The sequence below is a fragment of the Oncorhynchus mykiss genome, chromosome 12 (genome assembly GCF_013265735.2).
Source record: "Oncorhynchus mykiss isolate Arlee chromosome 12, USDA_OmykA_1.1, whole genome shotgun sequence".
Taxonomy (NCBI): domain Eukaryota; kingdom Metazoa; phylum Chordata; class Actinopteri; order Salmoniformes; family Salmonidae; genus Oncorhynchus; species Oncorhynchus mykiss.
The window spans coordinates 30581009-30598706 of NC_048576.1; the positions used below are offsets into that span (position 1 = coordinate 30581009).

At 41.5% G+C, this 17698-nt stretch overlaps 1 protein-coding gene across 1 annotated transcript; it reads left to right on the plus strand.

Moving 5' to 3' along the window:
* The first annotated feature begins 304 nt into the window (after positions 1-304).
* On the plus strand, positions 305-1669 carry LOC110536845 (olfactory receptor 52D1-like). The gene is made up of 3 exons (XM_036939501.1): positions 305-678; positions 1037-1107; positions 1317-1669. Exons 1-3 carry the CDS (start codon positions 305-307, stop codon positions 1667-1669), a joined length of 798 nt encoding a protein of 265 aa, XP_036795396.1.
* Positions 1670-17698: the final 16029 nt, after the last annotated feature.

Sequence of the window (17698 nt, forward strand, 5' to 3'; positions counted from 1 at the left end):
GGAGCATTAACAGTATAAAGGACAGTCACCTCTTGCCCAGTAAGGACTTAATCACCGTCTGCTCAGATAGGTAGATAGTAATTTACAACTAATATTGTTACTATGGGCTGTGCAAAATAAAAAATCAAAGTAATACAATAATAAATTGACTATGCTGTGTAGATAATCAATGATAAACTCATTGTGAATAGCTCGCATAGTTATTAGGTGACTAGGGGACTGTACACAGCTCTCTCTCTAAAGCATGTGTGTTCTGAGGAGGTTCCTCCTGTGCTATGCTTTTTACAGGACTCTGATGTTGCGCATGGAGAACGTGTCCTACGTGGCCCTGAGGCAGCCCATCGTGTTTGAGCTGGAGGGCTTTGAAGTGTCTCGGAGCCATGGTTACCCCCTGTTTGCCCTGGTCCTGGCCATCTACTTCCTGGTGCTGCTCGGGAACGTGGTTGTGATGGGTGTGATTGCAATAGATAAGACGCTACACAAGCCTATGTACGTGATGGTATGTAACCTGGCTGCCTGTGACCTGCTGGGAGGAACGGCTGTGATGACTCAGCTCATGGTCATCTTCCTGATGGGGGAGAAGAGGATTCCATACAACAGTGCCTATGCTCAGGCCATCTGTGTTCACACCTATGGTGCAGCTGTACAGACCATACTGTCAGCCATGGCCTATGACAGGTATGCAGCAGGTCATGGTAGATGAAAATGTCTCACATTAAAGTAAAGTTCTGCCTAGCTGTACTCGTCTATGGGAGAGTGAAATGTTCTCTCAGGGCCACATGTATTAAGTTGTTTCCACAAGTGCAAAAATGGAATCTGTTATTGTTAAGAAGGAATAATACTAATAGTAGTAAAATAATGCATTATACTCAAATTACAGGTATGTGGCAGTGTGTGAACCATTGAGGTACCATGCAATCATGACCACGGCCCACATGGTTTTTGTGATCTTGCTGGCCTGGGCTGTAGCAATCATCCTTATAGCTGTGCTCTTCGCTTTGAATGTGGGTACTCCACTATGTGGCACCTACATCAGGCATGTCTACTGCAGCAACCGCTCCATCCTGAACCTGGCCTGTGTGCCCACCCCCATTAACGATATCTACGGCAAGTTTGTGTAAATGAGGATTGACCCCCGCCATTATGTAATATCACTGCAATTTTATCTTGTTTTGTCATTCACCTTTTCTTTCCCATTACTTGTATTATGACATCTTCATCTCATTCCAGGTCTATGCATGACTTGTATTATGACATCTTCATCTCATTCCAGGTTTGTGCATGACTTGTATTATGACATCTTCATCTCATTCCAGGTTTGTGCATGACTTGGATTCTCAGCAGCAGTTCCTTCCTCATCATCTTTTTCTGCTATTCCAAGATCCTGTCAGCCTGTCTGATGAGGAAGAGTGACAAGGGCAGTCGTAGTAAGGCCTTACAGACCTGCGCCTCTCACCTGGTCATCTACTTGATCTTCGAAATTGTCAGCCTCATCATTATCCTCAGTAACCGCTTCCCCCAGGTCCCAATGAACATCAAGAAGTTCTGCACTATCCTGATCTACATCGTTCCCCCTCTAATTAACCCTATCATCTATGGATTTGTCACTAAAGAGTTACGCACAAGCATTATAAAGCTGTTGAAAACACGGGTTGCACCCAAACTGTAAAATGTTTGACAGTTTACTGTGGCATCCCTACCGTACCCATCGTTCCAGATAGAGAACATGCATATAATAATAACAGAGGTCATCTAACAGGTTGCAGGGGAAAAAATATGGCCAATGTAAAATAAACCTGAATGAAGTGAATTTACTGTAGTGGCCTCCAGTGGGTCCCCAAAGTGCTGTACAGTATGGCTTAGTGAGCATTGAATGTGTAGTGGGCTTGTAGTAGGAATACAGTATTTGTTTGAAAACAATTCTAATTAAAAGTTACATTCCAAAAGAGATAGCAGATAATACAAGCATGACATGATGTGTGTCTCTAGCTCATGCTGTTTAATTTCCATGGTGGTTAGAATATGACACATGACTTTGTTGTGCCATTGTGAATTTGTGTAGCTGTTACATTTGTTTTGTTATACAAATGACAGCATGTTCAATGTGAATAATAAGTAAACATACATGGTACCATTAATTGGGAATGCCTACTTTAAAAAAATATCTTTTTGCAGCCCTTATAATAATATACAACTGAAACACAAGTTTCTTGATTTGCGCCATCACTTGGAACATAATAATATGAAATAAGGAATGATGGGACTATGACGTGTGGCAGGTAGCCTAGTGGCAGGTAGCACAAGTCGACTAGGTGAATAATCTGTCAATGTGCCCTTGAACAAGGCACTTATAGCGCATTCAGAAAGTATTCAGACCCCTTGACTTTTCCCACATTTTGTTAAGTTACAGCCTTATTCTAAAATAGATTAAGATCTTTGTTTTTCACCATCAATCTATACACAACACCACATAATGACAAAGCAAAAACAGGTTGTAATTATTTCATGCGCATTTATAAAAACATAAAAAACGGAAATATCAGATTTACACAAGTATTCAGACCCTTTACTCAGTATTTTGTTGAAGCACATTTGGCAGTGATTATGGCCTCAAGTCTTCTTGGGAATGACGCTACAAGTTTGGCACACCTGTACTTGGGGAGTTTCTCCCATTCTTCTCTGCAGATCCTCTCAAGCTCTGTCAGGTTGGATGGGGAGCGTCGCTGCACAGCTATTTTCAGGTCTCTCCAGATACGTTAGACGGATTCAAGTCTGTGTTCTGGCTGGGACACTGAAGGACATTCAGAGACTTGTCCTGAAGCCAATCCTGTGTAGTCTCGGCTGTGTGCTTAGGGTCGTTGTCCTGTGTGAGGTCATGAGCATCTGGAACAGGTTTTCTTCAAGGATCTCTCTGTACTTTGCTCCGTTCATCTTTGCCTCGATCCTGACTAGTCTCCCAGTCCCTGCCGCTATAGAACATCCCCACAGCATGATGCTGCCACCACCATGCTTCACAGTAGGGATGATGCCAGGTTTCCTCCGGACGTGATTCTTGGCATGCAGGCCAAAGATTTCAATCTTGGTTTCATCAGACCAGAGAATCTTGTTTCTCATGTACTGAGAGGCTTTTAGGTGTCTTTTAGAAAACTCCAAGCGGGCTGTCATGTGCCTTATACTGATGAGTGGCTTCCGTCTGGCCACTCTACCATAAAGGCCTGATTGGTGGAGTACTACAGAGATGGTTGTCCTTCTGGAGCTCTGTCACAGTGACCATCGGGTTCTTACTCACCTCCCTGACCAAGGCCCTTCTCCACCGATTGCTCAGTTTGGCCTGGTGGCCAACTCTAGGAAGAGTCTTGGTGGTTCCATTTAAGTATGATGGAGGCCACTGTGTTCTTGGGGACATTTTTTGGTACCCTTCCCCAGATCCGTGCCTCGACACAATCCTGTCTCGGAGCTCTACGGAAAATTCCTTCCACCTCATGGCCTGGTTTTTGCTCTGATATGCACTGTCAACTGTGGGACTTTATATAGACAGGTGTATGTCTTTCCAAATCATGTCCAATCAATTGAATTTACCACAGGGTGACTCTAATCAAGTTGCAGAAACAACTAAAGGATGATCAATGAAAACAGGATGAACTTGAGCTCAAATTCGTGTCTCACAGCAAAGGGTCGGAATAGTATTTCTGTTTTTTTTTATTTATTTTTTTTATAAATTTGCAAATATTTCTAAAAACCTACTTTTTCTTTGGTTATTGTGTGTAGTTTGATGAGGACCGCAATTATTTAAATCAATTTTTGAATAAGGCTGTAACATAGCAGAATTTGTAAAAAGGGAAGGGGTCTGAATACTTTCAGAATGCACTGTGTCATGACTGTCATGTGAGGATCACAATGGGTCAGATCAGCTTTGCATTGACTGACAATATGCAGACCCTCTCCCCCCTGCAAAGGGGGGAGGAGGGCAATGGCCGTTTTAACACCCAGTCGTAAATTAAGCAGGAGAGGACTTTCTCTCTACCCTCCAGTATTGGCTAAAGGAAAGTCCCCTTGTCTCCAGAGACTTTTACCCACCCAAAACTCTAACGTCTAAAAAGTGGTTACCGGAACAATAATTCTAACATTAAGAATGTGGGGAATGGTCAGTGGGGAGATATGGAAAACGAATTTCATGTGGTTGATTATTTTGTGGTGTCATTGAAAATCTTATGGAGGAAATATTGTAACTTGGAAAGTATGGCCATTACAGGTATGAGGTTTCATCCGGTACGTTGAGCATATAATATGAAAAGTAATGAAGGTATTTGTGTTAAGATAGGAATGTGATTTTAGTTTTCTAATGAGGTAATCGTTTTGGATAATATTTAACACAGTAACTAGCCATGCCCCGAGTGAGCTCAGAGAACTTGTCAGCCTAACGGAATGCCCTTTTTGACCAAGACTGCATAAAGGCTTGGAAGAGAAATCAACCTTTAGACCAGGAAATGTGAAGCGGAGAGCTACATGTTTGAAATTGTTGAAACTTTCAACCTCATCACGAGGTGAAGAAAATGAACTCACCTACCAGACCAGAACCCCGCCAGTCTGCAGCTGCACGTGTACAGTGATTACGAACTTTGACTATCTACACGAGGTGGAGAAAGGAGAAGCTCACCTCAGACAATCACTGGTACAGCTAAGTAGCTGTTCTGAGGAATAAACAACCCATGGAGACCTGACAACTAAGAAGAAGGACATTGTGACCTCTGGTGGACAATCAGAGCATGTACAAGTGGGCATGCTTCTTTCCAAGAAGGCTTGGTTTCGACAGAGATAAACAACGAACGAAGGCATTTCACACGTAAATACGTTCATGATTTCTTACTCCAAACGGGCGGCGGTTTGTGTGCAAAGTATATGATTAATGTGAGAATAGTTGCAGAATGTGTCCACGATAAATGTCCCTTTTCTCTATCTCTCTCTTTTCCCCACCCCTCTTCATTCGTTGTGTATAAGCCACCATATTTTGTCAGTCCAATAGGGACCATTGTCTCATGTAATAAGTGTGTTTCTAGTCTGTGTTATTATTTAGTTAGCTAGTAAATAAATCATTAAACCAATTTGTGTAGTACTGAATAATGAGCAAGGCTGGGGTTTTTGCAGATGCATGAGGGTACGACTGTTCAGAATGATGATGATATGATCATTTTTATTGTATTTTTTTTATTTAACCTTCATATCATTCTTAGGGCTAGGCCCCTTTTTTCTCAATTTCCGCCTGAAATGTGCCCAAAGTAAACTGCTTGTTGCTCAGGCCCTGAAGGCAGGATATGCATATAATTGGTACCATTGGAAATAAAACACTTTGAAGTTTGTAGAAATGTTAAAATAATGTAGGAGAATATGACACAATAGATATGGTAGGAGAATATCCAAAGAAAAACCACCCGGAAATGTTCTTTTTTTGAGAGCCCATGCTCTTGCAATGGAAAGTATAGGGGCCTACTGAATTCTAGGTCCCAGGATGCAATTCCTATGGCGTCCACAGGGTGTCAGCAGTCTATGTTCAAAGTTTCAGGCTTATTAGTTTTAGTACAGGGACACAGTCTTGGAAATTTGTGTATGCACGCGCGATGAAGACAGAACGCACCTGCTAAAATCGGTTTCCTATTGAACATACTTTTATCTGTAAGAAATATTATAGTTTGATTACATTTTAGGATATCCAAGGAGTAAATACAAACGTATTTTGACTTGTTGAAATAGATTTTAGGAGTATATTTTCGGATTCCTTTCTCTGCATGTTAAACGAGTGGATTACTCAAATCGATGGCGCCAACTAAACTGACTTTTTGGGATATAAAGAAGGGTGTTATCTATCAAAATGACACTACATGTTATAGCTTGGACCTTTTAGATGACAAATCAGGAAGATTTTCAAAACGTAAGTGAATATTTAAATGCTATTTGTGAATTTATGAAACCTGTGCTGGTGGAACAATATTTTGATGTGGGGCGCCTTCCTCAAACAATCGCATGGCATACTTTCGCTGTAATGGCTACTGTAAATCGGACAGTGCAGTTAGATTAACAATATTTTAAGCTTTTAACCGATATAAGACTTGTATTTTCCTAAATGTTTATTATCCATCATTTTTATGATTATTTATTTGAATTGTGCGCCCTCCAGTTTCACCGGAAGTTGTCCAGCTAGCGGGATGCTTAGCCCCATTTTCTAGGCAAGTCAGAGGTAAGAAGTTATGATTAATATGTTGACTGTTTTATGGAGGTTGTAGGTAAATTCGGGAGATGGTAACTCTTTAAACAACTTCTTCCAAATTAGTTAAATGTTTCATGATTGATTTAATCTTGTAACAATTAAACATAATTAGTGGATTAAATAAATAACAGTCATCAGATTAATGAAAGTCAAATCATGACAACTGTATGTACCATCTCTCAAAACTCCTTAGGGATCAAATCCCGTTAACGGGATCAATTTGACAACATCCGGTGAAATGGCAGAGCGCCAAATTCAAATTAAATTATTATAAATATTTCATACAATCACAAGTGCAATACACCAAATTAAAGCTTTACTTCTTGTTAATCCAGCCACCGTGTCAGATTTCAAAAAGGCTTTACGGTGAAAGCAAACCATGCTATTATCTGAGGACAGCACCCATCAAACAAACACAGACAATCATATTTCATCCCGTTAGGCGCGACACAAAACTCAGAAATAACGATATAATTCATGCCTTACCTTTGAAGAACATCTTTTGTTGGCACTCCAATATGTCAAATAAACATCACAAATGGTCCTTTTGTTCGACTAATTCCGTCGTTATATCTCCAAAATGTCCATTTATTTGGTGCGTTTGATCCAGAAAAACACTGGTTCCAACTCGCACAACATGACTACAAAATATCTAATAAATGACCTGTAATCTTTGTCCAAACATTTCCAGCAACTTTCCTAATACAACTTTAGGTATTTTTTATTAATAATTGATAAAATTTAAGACGGGATAAACTGCGTTCAATAGTGGATACAAACAAAGTGGAGCGAGCTTTCAGGTCGCGAGCCCCAACCACAACAGTACACTACACTCGACCCTCGTTCTGAACATCCCTACTTCTTCATTTATTAAAGGAAAAACATCAACCAATTTCTAAAGACTTCTAAAGCCTCTCTTGAAAAAGCCAAACCTTGACCCAGAAAATATAAAAAACTATCGGCCTATATCGAATCTTCCATTCCTCTCAAAAATTTTAGAAAAGGCTGTTGCGCAACAACTCACTGCCTTCCTGAAGACAAACAATGTATACGAAATGCTTCAGTCTGGTTTTAGACCCCATCATAGCACTGAGACGGCACTTGTGAAGGTGGTAAATTACATTTTAATGGCATCGGACCGAGGCTCTGCATCTGTCCTCGTGCTCCTAGACCTTAGTGCTGCTTTTGATACCATCGATCACCACATTCTTTTGGAGAGATTGGAAACCCAAATTGGTCTACACGGACAAGTTCTGGCCTGGTTTAGATCTTATCTGTCGGAAAGATATCAGTTTGTCTCTGTGAATGGTTTGTCCTCTGACAAATCAACTGTAAATTTCGGTGTTCCTCAAGGTTCCGTTTTAGGACCACTATTGTTTTCACTATATATTTTACCTCTTGGGGATGTTATTCGAAAACATAATGTTAACTTTCACTGCTATGCGGATGACACACAGCTGTACATTTCAATTAAACATGGTGAAGCCCCAAAATTGCCCTTGCTAGAAGAATGTGTCTCAGACATAAGGAAGTGGATGGCTGCAAACTTTCTACTTTTAAACTCGGACAAAACAGAGATGCTTGTTCTAGGTCCCAAGAAACAAAGAGATCTTCTGTTGAATCTGACAATTAATCTTAATGGTTGTACAGTCGTCTCAAATAAAACTGTGAAGGACCTCGGCGTTACTCTGGACCCTGATCTCTCTTTTGAAGAACATATCAAGAGCATTTCAAGGACAGCTTTTTTCCATCTACGTAACATTGCAAAAATCAGAAACTTTCTGTCCAAAAATGATGCAGAAAAATTAATCCATGCTTTTGTCACTTCCAGGTTAGACTACTGCAATGCTCTACTTTCCGGCTACCCGGATAAAGCACTAAATAAACTTCAGTTAGTGCTAAATACGGCTGCTAGAATCCTGACTAGAACCAAAAAAATTGATCATATTACTCCAGTGCTAGCCTCTCTACACTGGCTTCCTGTCAAAGCAAGGGCTGATTTCAAGGTTTTACTGCTAACCTACAAAGCATTACATGGGCTTGCTCCTACCTATCTCTCTGATTTGGTCCTGCCATACATACCTACACGTACGCTACGGTCACAAGACGCAGGCCTCCTAATTGTCCCTAGAATTTTTAAGCAAACAGCTGGAGGCAGGGCTTTCTCCTATAGAGCTCCATTTTTATGGAATGGTCTGCCTACCCATGTCAGAGACGCAAACTCGGTCTCAACCTTTAAGTCTCTACTGAAGACTCATCTCTTCAGTGGGTCATATGATTGAGTGTAGTCTGGCCCAGGAGTGGGAGGGTGAACGGAAAGGCTCTGGAGCAACGAACTGCCCTTGCTGTCTCTGCCTGGCCGGTTCCCCTCTTTCCACTGGGATTCTCTGCCTCTAACCCTATTACAGGGGCTGAGTCACTGGCTTTACTGGGGCTCTCTCATGCCGTCCCTGGAGGGGGTGCGTCACCTGAGTGGGTTGAGTCACTGATGTGTTCATCCTGTCTGGGTTGGCGCCCCCCCCCCCCCCCCCCCCCCCCCCCCCCCTTGGGTTGTGCCGTGGCGGAGGTCTTTGTGGGCTATACTCAGCCTTGTCTCAGGATGGTAAGTTGGTGGTTGAAGATATCCCTCTAGTGGTGTGGGGGCTGTGCTTTGGCAAAGTGGGTGGGGTTATATCCTTCCTGTTTGGCCCTGTCCGGGGGTGTCCTCGGAGTGGGCCACAGTGTCTCCTGACCCCTCCTGTCTCAGCCTCCAGTATTTATGCTGCAGTAGTTTATGTGTCGGGGGGCTAGGGTCAGTTTGTTATATCTGGAGTACTTCTCCTGTCCTATTCGGTGTCCTGTGTGAATCTAAGTGTGCGTTCTCTAATTCTCTCCTTCTCTCTTTCTCTCTCTCGGAGGACCTGAGCCCTAGGACCATGCCCCAGGACTACCTGACATGATGACTCCTTGCTGTCCCCAGTCCACCTGGCTGTGCTGCTGCTCCAGTTTCAACTGTTCTGCCTTATTATTATTCAACCATGCTGGTCATTTATGAACATTTGAACATCTTGGCCATGTTCTGTTATAATCTCCACCCGGCACAGCCAGAAGAGGACTGGCCATCCCACATATGCTCTCTCTAATTCTCTCGTTCTCTCTCTCTCTCGGAGGACCTGAGCCCTAGGACCATGCCCCAGGAATACCTGACATGATGACTCCTTGCTGTCCCCAGTCCACCTGACTGTGCTGCTGCTCCAGTTTCAACTATTCTGCCTTATTATTATTCGACCATGCTGGTCATCTATGAACATTTGAACATCTTGACCATGTTTTGTTATAATCTCCACCCGGGCACAGCCAGAAAAGGACTGGCCACCCCACATAGCCTGGTTCCTCTCTAGGTTTCTTCCTAGGTTTTGGCCTTTCTAGGGAGTTTTTCCTAGCCACCGTGCTTCTACACCTGCATTGCTTGCTGTTTGGGGTTTTAGGCTGGGTTTCTGTACAGCACTTTGAGATATCAGCTGATGTACGAAGGGCTATATAAATAAATTTGATTTGATTTTGATTTGATTTGACATCTAGTGGAAGTGATAGGAACTGCAAGCAAGTGCCTTAGAAATCTAGATCCCCGTAGAAAACCCATTGAAAAGAGAGTGACCTCAAAAAATAAATCCTGGTTGGTTTGTGCTCGGGGTTTCATCTACCAAATAAGTTCTGTTATACTCACAGACATAATTCAGTTTTAGAATCTTCAGAGTGTTTTCTATCCAAATATACAAATAATATGCATATCCTTCTGGGCTTGAGTAGCAGGCAGTTTACTTTGGGCATGCTTTTCATCCGGATGTGAAAATACCTAGCCTAGAGAGGTTAAAATACATTAAGTCTCTCCACAATACACTGGAGAACTTGATTCAATAATAAAAAAGTGTTCACTTATTAGAGACCATATTCACAAAGGATCTCAGAGTATGATGGCTGAACTAGGATTAGGTTTGAGTTTCAGATCATAATTTATAAGATTACATGGACAGAAGGGATCTGATCCTATATCAGCACTCCTATTCTGAGATGCTTTATGAGTTTGGGCCCAGATCTTCTCATATCGGTGAACATCTGAGAGAAAGAAGGAAATGAGGAAGGAAAATAGGAAGGAAGAAATAAAGGAAAGGAGGGGAAGCGAGATGACTCTGCTGTTTCAAAACACATTTGTTTGTCAGGATTGCATCTTGTTGCTGCAGTCCGACTAATGACTACCCCAGTCACTGGCATAGAGCCACTAATCACACCATGTAACACCAAGGGGTTAATGAGGACTCTAGGGACACAGACTCCTCACCTCCTCCATACAGCTACTAGTGACTCAGCACTGTGCAGAAACTCACTCATTGTCCATCCAATTAGACTAATCAACTAAAGTTTTACTTTCTGAGTTTAGAACTGACTGACTAACATCATACCATGGCTTTGATCTCATGTCAGGGATGCTGTATGATGATGTAAACCTGACAAAGACCCTTACAGGTCAAAATATTGTTAATAAACTTTGGACGCATGCTCTCATTCAAAGATGTTTCTTTATTTTTACTAATTTCTAGAATAATAGTGAAGACATAACACATATGGAATCATGTAGTAACCAAAAAAGTGTTCAACAAATCAAAATATATTTAAGTTTTGAGATTCTTCAAAGTAGCCACCCTTTGTCTTGATGACAGCTTTGCACACTCTTGGCATTCTCTCAACCAGTTTCATGAGGTAGTCAGTCACCTGAATGCATTTTGAATTCACAGGTGTATTTTTATTCTTAATGCGTTTGAGCCAATCAGTTGTGTTGGGACAAGGGTGCTATACAGAGATAGTCCTATTTGGTAAAAAACCAAGTCCATATTATGGCAAGAACATGTCAAACAAGCAACGAGAAAGGACCGTCCATCATTACTTTAAGACATGAAGGTCAGTCAATACAGGACATTTCAAGAACTTTGAAAGTTTCTTCAAGTGCAGTCGCAAAAACCAATCGCTATGATGAAACTGGCTCTCATGAGGACCACCACAGGAATGGAAGACCCAGAGTTACTTCTGCTCCAGAGGACAAGTTCATTAGAGGTACCAGCCTCAGAAATTGCAGCCCCAAAAAAAGCTTTGCAGAGTTCAAGTAACAGACACATCTCAACATCAACTGTTCAGAGAGACTGCGTGAATCAGGCCTTCATAGTCAAATTGCTGCAAAGAAAACACTACTAAAGGACAACAATAAGAAGAAGAGACTTGCTTGGTCCAAGAAACATGAGAAATGGACATTAGACCGGTGTTAACCTGTCCTTTGGTCTGAAGTGTCCAAATATGAGATTTTTGGTTCCAACCGCCATGTATTTGTGAGACGTAGAGTAGGTGAATGGATGATCTCCACATGTGTGGTTCCCACCATGAAGCGTGGAGCAGGTGTGATGGTGTGGGGGTGCTTTGCTGGTGACACTGTTGGTGATTTATTTAGAATTCAAGGCACACTTAACCAGCATGGCAACCACAGCATTCTGCAGCGATATGACATGCCATCTAATTTGTCCAGAATATATTTATGAAATATAAAACTTGAGCACATTTTAGAACATGGCATATATTTTAAAATATCTGTTAATTTAATATACTTTTAGCTTTTCTTTACCTCGGGTACCTTAGCATTAGGTTGCAAAAGTGGAGTTTGAATGCAAAAGTTAAATAATTGAGTTGTAGTTTAAGATAAATTGTGCAGTTATTGAGGTATAGCCTACCTGTCACTTACGAAACATAGTAAGTTTAGCTGTGTGTATTTAAAAAATAGCCCCAGCCCGCCTTCAACTGACAGAGCACCTGTTGCAATTTTGAATTTTATTCTGATGAAGGAGAAGAACAGCTGTCACCACCAAAAATCTTTTTCATGGCTAATGGCATTTAATTTGATTGTATTTTCATAATATTGGTCCATCTTGGTACACATTTGTAGTAAGTACACTCATCATGAGAACACTCTTCTGGTCTTGGTGGATGGAATATTGAAGCACCGTTAGGTGCAGCTCGTTGCATTTCTTGCAGGGTCGTCTGAGATTTAAATGTGCATATGAAAACCATAACTTGCACACAGATTGGTAGAAATGGTGAGATGAATTGGAATTCCACATTGGCATTCCACAAAGGTTGAAGAGTCGTTGTGTAGCCTGTTACCAGCAACTTCAAGAGAGTAACGACAGAATCGGCAAAAGCCATTCTGTCGTCACGTTTTTTTCTGGTTATCTTCGTCTCTGGCTCCCTCTTGAGTCATTTATATCTTTCATCAAACAGAGCACTTAAACATCAAACAGAGCGCTTAAACATCAAACAGAGCACTTAAACATCAAACAGAGCACTTAAACATCAAACAGAGCTCTTAAACATCAAACAGAGCACTTAAAGATCAAACAGAGCACTTAAACATCAAACAGAGCACTTAAACATCAAACAGAGCGCTTGTACATAATGGTTCTGCAACAGTACCTTACAACAAAAAAAAGAGCTTCTGGATATCAGGACAGCGATCCCTCACCTCGGATTAGATAAAGATTTTTTCTTCAACAAGCAAGACGCACAGGACATTCGCCAAACACCCGACAGGGCCAACATCCCCGTTATTTGCAAGAGGAAGAAACGCAGGTACAGGGGACACAGAGCGGTCACGACAACGCAGACAAAAATTCCAAATTATATCCATAATGTCGACAGAAACATGTCAAATGTTTTTTTATAATCAATCCTCAAGGTGTTTTTCAAATATCTATTCGATAATATATCAACCGGGACAGTTGGCTTTTCACTAGGACAATGGCCGCAAAAATCCCTCTGAGAGCCCCCACCTGACCACTTATGTAATGAGGTCGTTCACGCTCATTCTTCAAAATAAAGGCCTGAAACTATGTCTAAAGGCTGTAGACACCTTAGGGAAGCCATAGAAAAAGGAATCTGGTGGATATCTATTTCAATGGTCAATAGGGATGCTTAGGAACACAGAGCTTTCAAAATAAGAGTCACTTCCTGATTGGATTTTTCTCAGGCTTTCGCCTGCAATATCAGTTCTGTTATACTCACAGACAATATTTTTACAGCTTTGGAAACTTTAGAGTGTTTTCTATCCTAAGCTGTCAAATGCATATTCTAGCATCTGGTCCTGAGAAATAGGCCATTTACTTTGGGAACGTTATTTTTCCAAAAATAAAAATAGTACCCCTAGCTTCAAGAGGTTATTAAGAAGCAGTGCGGCTTGGTTGGGTTGTGTTTCGGAGGACGCATGGCTTTCGACCTTCGTCTCTCCCGAGCCCGTACGGGAGTTGTAGCAATGAGACAAGATAGTAATTACTAACAATTGGATACCACTAAATTGGGGAGGGAAAAGGGGATAAAAAAATAAACTAAAAAAATTAAGTTGAATGAGACGGAATTCACGACACAAGAGGTTTACAAATGTTTCATGTTAGGCTATACAAATGGATTTTATCAAACAAAACAAACATTCACTGTGTGGCTGGGACAGTTGGCATTGCCACCAGAGGAAGATCTTCAAAGGTAAGCAATTTATTTTATTGTTATTTCTGACTTTCGTGACGCTGATGCTTGGTTGGAAAATGGTAGTAATACTTTTGTGTGCTGGGCATTGTCCTCAGATAATCGCATGGTATGCTATTTGCCGTAAAGCCCTTTTGAAATCTGACAAAGCGGCTGTATTAACAAGACGTAAAGCTTTTAAATGATGTAAGACACATGTATTTACATGAATGTTTAATATTACGAATGGTGTATTTAGAATTTTAGCGATCAGCAATTTCACCGGATGTTGGCCGGGTGGGATGCTACCATCCCACCTGCCCATAAGAAATTAAAGGTTCTCGCTGATGTCACCATTGCCCTCGATTCTAAGCAATGTTGTGCTGCTATTTTCATTGACTTGGCCAAAGCTTTTGATACGGTAGACCATTCCATTCTTGTGGGCCGGCTAAGGAGTATTGGTGTCTCTGAGGGGTCCTTGGCCTGGTTTGCTAACTACCTCTCTCAAAGAGTACAGTTTATAATGTCAGAACATCTGTTGTCTCAGCCACAGCCTGCCCCAAGGCTCGATCCTAGGCCCCACGCTCTTCTCAATTTACATCAACAACATAGTTCAGATAGTAGCAAGCTCTCTCTTCCATTTATATGTAGATGATACAGTCTTATACTGAGCTGGCTCCTTCCTAGATTTTGTGTTAAATGCTCAACACATTTAGTTTGATGGTACACTGTCCTTCTCTCAGCACATTTCAAAGCTGCAGGCTAAAGTTAAATCTAGACTTGGTTTCCTCTATCACCCCAGCTGCCAAACTAACCCTGATTCAGATGACCATCCTACCCATGCTAGATTACGGAAACATAATTTATAGATGATAAACTTGGATCAGAGAGCAAGATTTGGAGCACTGCAAGGCCTTAATATTTCCACCAGTACCAACCACAGAGTTCCAACGAGAAGGAGCCCAGCTGGAAGGAGGTACAGGAGGTTGTCAAGAGGGCAAGCTCAGCCCCTGGACTGAGTGGTGTGCCCTATAAGGTCTACAAATGTTACTACATCCAGCTCTGGAGAATCCTGAAGGTGATCTGGAGGAGGGGCAAAGTTGCTCAACAGTGGAGATGTGCATAAGGAGTATTGATTCCAAAGGAGGAGAATTCTAAAAACATCAAGCAGTTCAGAACTATCTCGCTGCTCATTGTTGAAGGAAATATAATCTTCAGGATTGTGGCCAGGTGTCTGACAGACTACCTCCTGAAGAATTCCTACATCGACACATCAGTCCAGAAAGGAGGGATCCCGAAGGTGCTAGGGTGTCTGGAGCACACAGGCGTGGTCACACAGCTAATCAGGGAATTCCGGGAGAACAGAGACTTTGCTCTGCTGTGGCTGGACCTCACAAACACATACAGTGGGGCAAAAAAGTATTTAGTCAGCCACCAATTGTGCAAGTTCTCCCACTTAAAAAGATGAGAGAGGCCTGGAGTTTTCATCATAGGTACGCTTCAACTATGACAGACAAAATTAGGAAAAAATGCAGAAAATCACATTGTAGGATTTTTAATGAATTTATTTGCAAATTATGGTGGAAAATAAGTATTTGGTCAATAACAAAAGTGGTTTTGATTTCACAACCTGCAGTTAGTGAAAACACTGCATTCAACCCTCTGTAAGTCAGTCAGTTCTTGACGTAAAGACTTGACACTCTGGATTCTGTAAAAGCCTGCCCCAATGAGGATATGTGCCTTAAGTGCCTTAAATAAGGCCTGTTTTGAAGGGTTAAAAAAGTCACATATTTCCAAAATGTCATATGTGTGATTAGGCAACCCTTATGAACTGTAAATCAGTCAGTTTTCACATCAGATGTCCAATAAAAAACTCACACACACACACAGCTAGGATTGAGTGACACAATGTGGGGCTTACAGACCCTCAGAGCCTGCAATAGATACCGGCGTTCGCACTATCAAAGAACCGTCAGACCTAGAGCTCTGAAACATTATAAACCTGTTCAAGAGCTTAAGTCGATAGTGCACAGTGAGTTATGTGGCTCTAGAAGGTTCTCAGGCCTAGAAACTGCCTCGTCCATTTGCAATAACTTCAATTAATTTTGAACGTCGCGAAAATGACAACATTCAGAAAAGTCCCAGAATCACAAGACTTTAAACTGCCTCGGCCCATAGAGACTGACCCTAAAGTTTCTGGCCGATAGCTCGTCCAGGGACCCTGTAACAACCCCCCAAAAAGCTGCTCGGGCTTCGAATGACCTATTGACCCAAAACACGGGATTCGGGATCGCCTCAGCTAGGCCTAATCATATTGTCAGACCTGGGCCCGCAGCTCGGAAGTAGCTATGTTTTTGAAGTTTTTTTAATGGTTTCAACAGAAGGCGCTATGAATTGTGGGTCAGCTTTGAAACATGTGACAGTTGGCTTCTAAAAGAGTTGGACAAAGTAAGATTGGTGTCAGTATCTATAAGTTGGTCGGGTAGGCTGTTTTCTGGTTTGAGCCGGCTGAATTTAGGACCACACAAACGGCAAAGCTTCTGATAGGCTGGTTTATAGGACCAGCACGGGAGAGATGATCAGAGGCAGCTGCTGTCTGTGTTGTGCTTTAAGTCCAAGTTGTAAAAGCAAGGAGAGCAGAGACTGGCTACTCTTTAGTTGACAGATTTAGCTGGCAAGGTAACTGCTGTTTTACAGAAAGAAGAAGAAACAAATATTTCTAGTGCTGAGCTAGTAGTGTAACTGAAATTTTACGTTAGCTAATGTTTCACCCCCTTTGGCTGAAGTGAATGAACTAGACTAACAGCCAGTTCAGCTCTAGCTAGCCTCTACCTATCTGTCAGGTAGCAGTATCTAACAGCTGTTGTGTGTGTGGAAATGTTTTGTCCCGTTTCAACAGAAGTACATTTGATGATGTACTATTGTACCATTAGTTAGCAGAGCTAGCCAACTAAAATGAGCTTTTACTTTTGCCTCAATCTCACTAGACCTGAATCAAATGATGAAACCAGCAGCCAAACCATTGAAGATCAATATTCTGATTTTTTTTTCAGCGCAATGTGAGTTTTTATTAGTCTGTATAGCAATCTAACGTTATTGATCTGTTATTTTCCCTAGCTAATTCCTTACTTTTCACACTTAGACGACATACACAGCTTTACAGGCTTCACTGTCATGGTGCAGTCATTGCATAACACTATGCTCATCATGTCTTAGCAGGACAGGTTCCCCTGCAGGGTCAGACAGCCAGGGAAGACCAGTCTACAGGGCTCAGGAACATTTTGCTGTATATTATAGCAATCAGTGAATGGATACAAAGTTCCATATTGAGTTGATGAGTAGGCTACAGTCTGGGATCTGGAAATAATGGTAATTTCAATTACTGAACCATTGATTCTAATCATGGATAATATAATGTATAAATGTACACCAAGGTCATTCTTTGTCATGCCACATCTGAGCACGATCATATGGTGATAGGGGTCTCATCGGGGTCAGGCAGTCAGGGAAGACCAGTCTGCGATGGAGCTGAGGTGAATTTTTGCCGATACAGCACTATTTTCCCTGTGAGAAAAACACTGGACAAGCAAGACGTTTCAAAGATTGATACTATTTAAGGCAGTCTGACAAACCTCTAAAGTTGATTTCCAAACTATTTCCTGATGACACAAAACATGTAAAACAAAAATGTGAGGAAGACCTGGGAGATATTATTGATACTGATGAATGTATAAAGATAGAATGCTCTGTTAGAATGTTAGAATGCTCTGTCATGTTCATATAATCTCAGAAATAAATGACTGCACTTTCAGACCATCCATAGAATGTACTATATGCCAGTAAAACTGAATATCATGCACTCAGAAATGTAATTCTTCTACCGGAGGTGTAAAACACAAAACG

What these genes read in the sequence shown, in the direction of transcription:
- LOC110536845 (XM_036939501.1), top strand. Translation starts at nt 305, where the DNA reads ATGGAGAACGTGTCCTACGTGGCCCTGAGGCAGCCCATCGTGTTTGAG. An exon ending in TCAGCCATGGCCTATGACAG is followed by an intron (nt 679 to 1,036) that starts GTATGCAGCAGG and finishes CACCTACATCAG; the next exon opens with GCATGTCTACTGCAGCAACC. An exon ending in CCCCATTAACGATATCTACG is followed by an intron (nt 1,108 to 1,316) that starts GCAAGTTTGTGT and finishes ATCTCATTCCAG; the next exon opens with GTTTGTGCATGACTTGGATT.